Source organism: Cibotium barometz, chromosome 63, assembly GCF_041138505.1.
Source record: "Cibotium barometz isolate CiBa-2024 chromosome 63, ASM4113850v1, whole genome shotgun sequence".
NCBI lineage: Eukaryota > Viridiplantae > Streptophyta > Polypodiopsida > Cyatheales > Cibotiaceae > Cibotium > Cibotium barometz.
The window spans coordinates 12,115,454-12,124,266 of NC_141108.1; the positions used below are offsets into that span (position 1 = coordinate 12,115,454).

Below are 8,813 nucleotides of genomic sequence, written 5' to 3' on the forward strand. Positions count from 1 at the left end.
TGTACATGTGTGTGTGTGAGAGAGAGAGAGTTTCAACATTTGAGAGAGAGAGAGGGAGAGGATCATGTGCATGTGTGTGTGTGTGTGTGAGAGAGAGAGAGAGAGAGGTATTAATGTCGGTAGAATGCAACACGAGGGCATATACGACCAACGGTGGGACTTGAACTCGGGTGGATAATGGCCTTTATAAGGGCCCTTGCACTAGCCAATCTACCCCACTTGTGTGAGGGAGAGAGAGAGAGCGTAGAGGTGTGGGAGAGAGAGAGAGAGAGAGAGAGAGAGAGAGAGAGAGATGGGGGCAAGCCTAGGAGTGAGAGAGAGTCAAAGAGAGAGAGAGATGGCTATAGAGAGGGAACCAGTCCTTTTCGGAACCTTGGTCACTACTGCAACGTGCGGGTAGTAGTAGGTCCAATACTAGTACGTATATGTATATATACATATGTGAAACCCCTCCCACCAAAAGAAGGGAGGGGTTTCACATGGAGGCAAAAATGCATGGGTTCCTCTGTCCATGGGAGAGCCTGGAAAGACGGGTATGTCCGGCTTCTTGCAGAATTTTCAGTAGGGAAGCGCGAGATGCAGAGGTTATCTTTCGCCATTTTTTTCATTATTTTTGTAAGCGTGGAAACTCCATCTTGTTCCTTTTAGTTTCTCCCTCTCTCTCATGACCTTTTTTTTAAAAAAAAATAACGAAATTCACACCTCACAAAAGGGGGAAAAAAATGTTGACCTAACTCGATTCCACTGTCAAATTAGTTTTTTTTTTAAGTGACTCTCACTCCTAGTGAGAGTCACTTTGATGCTTGGAATTGGACACCCCTTTTTGCTTTCCTAAGTTGCTTCAAGATTACTCACCATTTTCTAGACCTTAATATTCATGTGGTTTAAAGTTTTGTGAGATACAACAGAAGGAACTGAGTTCCTACAAGTGCTCTGTTATCCTACCATTGCTTTGATGTGTGTCAGTAAAGCTGCCATCAAATAAGCTTTGGTGCTCTTCTATCATGCCTCGACGTGGATTGAGATTCTCCGCCCGGTCGTACATGGTTCTGCACCACATTGCCTTTTGCCCTGCATAGCTGGGAGGATCTAAATCTGCCTCCCACGATGCTGGAGACCATCCGCCAATGTCCCCGGACTTGACCAAGCTTCTGGATCTCCTCCCGCATGCCAGAGCACTCCCTCTCAAGATCCCTTACCCGGAGCCGCATGTTGTCCATGTCCACCTTCAGTGTCTGATTCTCATGGCTCCACCCATCTCCTCCCCTCATCATTCCTGATGATGCCCCACCTGCAGGCCCTTCAGTTGCCAATTGATTCCGCAAAGGGACGGAGTTGTCAGACATCATGAAACAGCTTGCTATCGCCGTGCGAAGCTGTAACTGCTCAAAAAACAGGACTTGCACCACAATGCGCAGAGGAAGGCGCTCGTTTTGGGCGGCATGAGTACAGGCTTCCAGTGACAGCTTCTGACAGTCCATAATCCGGCAGAGTTGCTCCCTTTCATCTTCCTTAAGCCAAGCATGTGCCTTCTCAAAACCAAAATGAAGCAAAACCAGGTTGACACAAGAATTAATACTGACAGAAGACAAGAGTAACATTAAAGGTCCCAACTAAGTTAGTGTAGTGGTCAAGCTTGTGACTTGTAACCTCTAGGTTATGAGTTCAAGTCCCACTAGGCTCTCATGTTATAAAGGGACACTTATGCTCGTTTGATGTGTTTGGTTGCTCGGGCTCTTGCCCCTTGAACACTCGAGTGACGACTCCTCCTCGAGTGGTGGATCACCCGAGATAGGAGGATCCATACGAGACCCCTCCGTTGTTCCAGCGCTCGACTCATCGCGGTGGTCATGGGGGATGCCTAATTCGTGGCTCTTGCCCGATGGTACGTGGCCCTTGCCCGACCATGATAATTGGCTAATTGTTGGAAGGGGAAATCGGCTCCACCCACTTAAGTGGGCCCCGGGTGTGTACGAAAAAAAAAAAGTAACATTAAAGAACACAAACCTTCAAGTAGATATCAATTGCTCTGTAAACGCCATCATCCGATATTCTAGAGTACTCTGGAAGGGCTTCTGCTAGAGACAAGAATTTCAGTGGCTTCACATTGACATCTGGGGCAACTTCTGCAAGGTAGCCATCCAACAGCCTTGCTACCATCATCATGGGCGTCAGCGAGGGTGGGCTCATCAAAGGCCCATCATAAACAGAGCTCGGAGAGGAGACCGCTCCAGCAGCAGCAGACTGATCCAGCAACAGAAAATGGTCTAAAATCCGCTGAATGCAATCCATGTCATAGAGTGTCTCCAGGTTGTAAGATAAGTTGGGCAGGAGCAAGTCTTCCAAGCTGGCTTGTTCGAGCTGCGAACCCAGTCTTCTCTCCAGACTGCTCTTGCAGTCAGGGCTTGCCTTCAGTAGCATTGCGCTCCGAAGCAAGCCAGAAAGAAACTTGGTTGACACCACACCTTTCTGCGAAGGCAGAAGGCTTTCAATGGTCTCCAGGATGACTTTCTGATCACTCTCTGATGAAACTACGCCGCTGCTCTCTGACCTTGTACCTTGATGCCTGTTGCTGAGAGCCGGGAGGTGCTTCTTTGCAAAATGAGTGAGCACTCCAGCAACGCTCTCAGGTTTCATGCTGCGAGCTTCCATGGCTGTAATCACTCTCGTATACAGAGGAAGGCTCAACACAGCAACATCTTCGTACCACCAATCTGAGCGGGATTTCTTCGGCTTTGCACCCGTGCTAATACCATTCCAGAGCAAGCTACCACCCGGGCTTTGCATAGGCCATCCTAGCAAGTTGGGATCAGTGCATGCCATCATGGCTATGGCATCCACGCATGAAGCCACTATGCCGAGCTTCTCTGCTTGTGAAAACACAGCTTCGCAGCTGTATAGGGCGCGTGTGCATTCCTTCCAGTTGCGGAGTATGGCCTGGTTCAGAAACCCTTCTGTGGTTGCCATCAGGTTACCTTCTCCGAGATCCTCATTCATTTCAAGATACTCAGCCGCGCACCTCGAGGTAACCACATTAGATGCTGTGAGCTCCTGTCTGAACCCATAACAAAACTTTGCAGCAACTTCAAATGCATCAGCACCGCCGGGTATGTCAGGCAATTGCAGCAGAAGCTTTTCATCGTCTCTCTGGGCGGGGATCGCATCCAAAAGCTTGCCAAGCTTTCCACTTCTGGCAACCAGAGGGAACTGTAACACCAGGCAGAGGGTATACACACTTCATGGAAACAGTTTCTGAATTTCTGAAAAACATAATTATATTGAAAGTTGACTGTAGAAAATGTTTTTTCCCCCCTTTTTTAGTTTCCTAAATTTGTGACAACAGAATTTTGTTGGATAATAACCAAGTAAAAATGGTTGCTTATTGACCTTATGAAGGTGAAAAGACATCTCCTGCACCTCAATTATGACATCGCTGGGAAGGCCAGATGTGCAGAACCTGCAAACATCACCATCTCTAGACATAAGAGTTTTTTTTAAGCAGCATTTCTCCATCTTAACTCTTGCCCCCCTCCCCTAATAAATAAATAAATTATATTCAACAGGTTTCCCTGTCTTTAAAGAATAATAATAATCAAAACATAAAACTGTTGAGAACAATTTCAACAAAAAAAAAGAGTATTTCAGATACATTTTAGAATACCAAAAACTAAGAGATTCTATACCCAAAAAAAAAGAGTATTTCAGATACATTTTAGAATACCAAAAACTAAGAGATTCTATACCAAAATAAAAATTTACAAAAATGCATATAAATGTTATTTGGAAAACTCCCGGAAAACTTCAATTATCTCGGACAACTTTGCTAAAGCATCACCCATAGATATTGCAGACTAATATTACTACAAATTTTAAATTCTAGGAGAAATTAGCTACAACATTTCAATTATTTCTTACAATTTTGCTAAATCTTGCAGACCAGTATAACTAGAAATTTCAAAATTTTGGAGAAATTAGCTACAATGAGCAAAAGAAAGGTGAATTCATGGAAATTATTTGATATTTCTATCTCTGGGGGAACATGTATTTACAGGAATTTTAAAAAACAAGAAAATTAGGCAGAAATGTAAGCTTTGCGCAGGTGCATTGCGAACAGCAGGCAATTGCAGGAATTTCTGTTGAGCTTGTGCGGTGGAGAAGGCAAAATTAGGGGTTAAATGAACACCAGATCTAATAATTCACAGCAGAAACTGGTGGAGAGGGGTAGAGCAAAGACCATGCTTGCCCTTTGCGAAGAAAGGCGTCAGGCTTGGAGCCCAGCTTGAGGCAGGCGGCCATGGCGGATGGGCGATCCCCCTCCTGCGTTTTGTGGGCGATGGCTGGAAGCATAAAAGAAGAAGAAGAAGAAGAAGAAGACTGCTTGTGGGTCTGCGGAGAACCACCACCGCCATCAGCCACCATAGCTGTGGGGTCGGGACGAACATGCCCTGGCAAATGCAGAACATGTCCTAGTTACACCACCATCGAGGACATGGCTCGTGCTTGTTTATGTCAGTCGTCGTGCATGTGGGCCGGTGGCCGTGGCCTTGTAACCTTTGAATTGGGGGGTGTGTCTCATAAAAAAGAGAGGGAGAGGGAGAGGGAGAGGGAGGGGTTCTAGCTAATATTGGAGTAATATAATAATAATAATAATCGTATTCTCAATAAGAGAGTTAGAGTGTGTGTGTGTGTGTGTGTTTTTTTTTTTTTTTTGAATCTTAGCGTCTTTCCATGCATTCATGGCTATGTAGTAGAGACAGAAAGAGTTAAGAACTCGTTGTGTAATACATACATGTGTATTACACAACCAATATTACATGTGTGGGTATGTACATACGCACATGCGAGAGACCAAAGAGCACACATTTGTCCATGCATGTACATATGGGTCCTTACACATGTCCATGACTGAGAGAGAGAGAGAGAGAGAGTGAGTTAAGATTTGGTTGTGTTTGTACATACCTTCGTGTGTATACGCACTTATATATGAGATCAAAGAGGACACATGTATTCGTGCATGCTTGTCTGTGTGGGTGTGCATGCCATGTATGTGTGTGAAGAACTGAAAGAGACAGAGAGGGGGGGGGGAGATAGAGACCTCTCACACAGTTTAAAGACCACACATGTATGTCCATCTGTGGGTGAGTGTATGGACGTTAGTGTGTGTGTGTATGCATGCATCGTGCGTGCGTGTGTATGTGTGTGTGGTGTATGTGCACCTGTGTGCATACGTGTGTGTGCATGTATTATAGCATAAAGCCTACCAGATGCTACAAACATTGTTTAGTATGTTAGCTTGCTTACCAAACTACACGACAGATGTCATGATGTTGAAAAGAGTGAGCCTAATTGATACTAAAATGTGTGTAGAAAGAAATATTTTGTGAAACCCTCCACACATCCTTTTAGATCATACAACAAAGTCTTCGACATCTACAAAAAGGCCAAAAAGAAAAAAGAAAAAAAGAAAAGGAGATCAAAGGAGTAGAGTTAAATCCCTAGAGCTTCCCATAAAACTTTAAAAAAAATGAACATCAAATTGTGGAAGCATTAATGATAGTTATCTTATGCAAAGGTTACATGCCCTATAACATGGCAACAACAATAATATGCCCTCCTCTGTCATTACACACACACACACATTGAGCACTTACATACTTATTGGCATGTGAGCAAGATATAAATATAAGAATGTTTCCACAACAAACACAACATGCCAATATGAGGGTAGCTTATATTCCCTGAGATTGCATTGTAACATTGTAATCAAATGGGACAAGAAGACAAAATTCAAAATTTTTTCCTTGGACTTTTTAGAGAGGTGCAAGAGGGAAGCCCAAAATCCACATCACCAAATGACAACTTTTTGCTCATTATGATCACTACTAAGCAAGAAGCACATTTGGAAAGCATGAGACCTAAGTGTTAAACTTGGTACCATGGATATTCAATGAGAAGTGTTTGGACATGCTCATGGATGGCGAGGTGATCATTGAACGTTCCAACACACTTTGAAGTCACCAATTTCAAGGGAAATCTATATTTCCTCCAGCATAAAAAAACCTTTTATTGTTGGCCTACTTGGAAGATAGCACCAAAAGTAGGTAGTAGTATGGTTGACCTCAATCAACCACCTAGTTAGTTTTGAGAAAGTTGATGTGAAAGGGCCTAAAAGCTTTTAAAAAAGAGTACAAAAAGATCTAACCCATTCCAAAAAACAACCTCACTCTTGAGCATCAAAGTCCTAGGGTAGGAAAAGGAATAGCTTGAAGTTTAAATGATTAAACATTCAAATGTTTCCATGCTCATACATGTTCAAACTAAAGCTATCACCCTATGCCCTATTTGCTTGTGTTAGTTAAGTGTATTTGCTTGTGTTAGTTAAGTGTACTATGCCACCTTGCACAAGGCAATGATTTGCATCCTCTTTCTATTAGTTCTCTACTTTCAAATCAAGTAGTCCCCTTCTTGTACGCACATCCATTTCAAAAAATCATCATGATATCCCTCTCTTTATTGCAAGATTTTCAAAAAATCATCATGATATCCCTCTATTGCGAGATTTTTTAGTACAGTGCGTACACTCTTTTGACCATATAAGTTAGGAGATGTGACTTTGTTTCTATATACATGATACATCCTTGTTGCTCCATTTCTTATAAGGTACTTGGTATACATTGTGTCATGATGATATATGCCTTGTGTGGTTCATCTTTGATGATGTGACATGTGTACACTCAACTTAGAAAATTACATATATTTGAATTTGTGTACCTCTCCTCTTCTATTGAAATTTGTGCTCTTGGCTAGATTTTATAGCAATGTATGCTCTTTCCTATTGAGGTTTTTATAGCAATTGATGCTTTTTTTACTTTTCTTATCGAGGCTTGTAAACTACTAGTGTATTGAGATTTTCCCAATAGCCATAACATGTGGCAGTTGAGAAATAAAAATATTGGCCTTCAATGTGACATGTAGTGATCAAATTACATCAACCTTTTCTATTGAGATTTGTGCTCCTGGCTAGTTTTTATAGCAATGGATGCTCTACGTACTTTTCCTTCTTGAGGCTTTTTATTTACTAGTGTATTGGTGGGACCTATAAACAGCCATAACATGTGGCAAATAAAAGATATCGACCTTCAATGTGACTTGTAGTAGTAGGCACATTTCCTCTTTCTTTGTTTAAGGGGATGCCTTCTAATGGTGCTACAAAACCCACTACTTAGACATTTGTCTTGCCGTAGGAGAATAAATCCATTTCTTAAATCCCTTTACAGTGAAGCCAGTCAGGTCATGAGGTTTCACACTAATCAAGACATTTGAATTAGTGTCTTTATGGAGATGGAAGACTTTGAATTTCAAGTAGACAGCTTCAAAATATGGGATTATATCATGGTATAGTAAGTTGTGCACCTTGTAACTTGGTGTTTAAGCATGGGCTAATCACCTTACATTACATGAAATATTTGGTTTTGCCTTTGAAATGCATACTTACTCTCTATTGCCCATCTTTTTACTTGACTATTTGTTATTATTAGAAGTATTTCTTTTCCTTACACATATAGCCCACACTAAATTTTTCGCTCCTCCTATGTACCTCCTCTCAAGTTTTAAAAAGGTTGTGTTAGAGCTTCTATGCAAAAAAAAGATCATGTTAAAGCTTCTATATACAAAAGGGCATGTCAGAGCTTCTATACAAAAGTGAAGAACTTATTTTATCCTCTAACTGTAAATGCCTTTTGCAAATCTTGGGTCAAAATCTTAATTTATGAAATTTTCCTTGCAAACGGCACATTTACCAAGAAGATGAATCCCAAAGCTTAGTTACATAGGGAATATGCAACAGTCACATTTGTACTTTTTTCTCTTCAATCATGTATTATAGTAGATATTTAAATAACCTAAATGAATTTTTTCTATGAAAAACATTAAGCCACAATATGGAAAGGCTTTTTTTTTATAGAGTGCCTCTTATGAAAAGTGTTTGATACCACTCTTTGCATATATAGGAAGAATTGTGCATAGTAAAATTGGAAGAGTTGGAGGAGGCTATTGTGAATATTATGAATTACATTGGCTTGTAGCAAGCACTACTTTGAAAACTTAGAGGGAGACATACTCAAAATTCTTGCATTTAATCCATAAGACTTTCAATAAGTTAATGACTTACGGATAATTTATAAGTTTTTTAGAAATAAGAGGGAAAATAAACTCAAGTCCATGAAACTAGTTAAGTATGCTTGGTTAGAATGAAATTACACATAGCAAGGATTCTAGGAAAAACATCAATACATAGCATGTTTGGAATTTTATAAAATGCTAAAAGTGAATTAAAAGTGCTAGTTCCATAAACTCAAAAATCTATAAAACTAGTTGAGTATTCTTGGTTAGCATAATTTACACATGGCAAGAATTCTAGAAAAATTATCAATACATAGCATCTTTGGAATTTTTTAAAATGGTAATAGTGACCTAAAAGTTCTTTAGTAGCCTTGGTTTTCATGGGAAGTATCTAAAATTTTATTCCTTTAGCTAATGGAAAGTATGTGCCAATGGTTGGTATATACAACAATGGTTGGTATACATCTACAACAATGGGTGGAAGGTATGTGGTGCCAATGGTTGGTATACATATGCAATAATTTTTGTACTGTATTTATAGCCTGCGTAAAAAATGATTTAAGGTGTTCACAAATAAATGTTAGAAATTTGAAATTTTAAGAAAATTATGCAAATGATGACATTGCAAATTTTAGTTTTTAAACTTTTATTTTTCTTTCAATAATTTTATTGTATCGAGAGTATTTATCTAA

The 8,813-nt window shown here is 40.4% G+C and overlaps 1 protein-coding gene across 1 annotated transcript; it reads right to left on the reverse strand.

Moving 5' to 3' along the window:
* Positions 1 to 851: 851 nt before the first annotated feature.
* LOC147603696 (BTB/POZ domain-containing protein At1g30440-like) lies at positions 852 to 4,519 on the reverse strand. Its single transcript, XM_086795868.1, has 4 exons — positions 4,235 to 4,519; positions 3,388 to 3,457; positions 2,008 to 3,207; positions 852 to 1,529 (listed from the first exon to the last, which is right to left on the reverse strand). The coding sequence occupies exons 1-4, from the start codon at positions 4,417 to 4,419 to the stop codon at positions 978 to 980; spliced, it is 2,007 nt and encodes a 668-aa protein (XP_086651994.1). The 5' UTR covers positions 4,420 to 4,519; the 3' UTR covers positions 852 to 977.
* Positions 4,520 to 8,813: the final 4,294 nt, after the last annotated feature.

What these genes read in the sequence shown, in the direction of transcription:
- LOC147603696 (XM_086795868.1), bottom strand. Translation starts at nt 4,419, where the DNA reads ATGGTGGCTGATGGCGGTGGTGGTTCTCCGCAGACCCACAAGCAGTCT. An exon ending in CTTCGCAAAGGGCAAGCATG is followed by an intron (nt 3,458 to 4,234) that starts GTCTTTGCTCTA and finishes TGATGTTTGCAG; the next exon opens with GTTCTGCACATCTGGCCTTC. An exon ending in CAATTGATATCTACTTGAAG is followed by an intron (nt 1,530 to 2,007) that starts GTTTGTGTTCTT and finishes GGTTTTGAGAAG; the next exon opens with GCACATGCTTGGCTTAAGGA.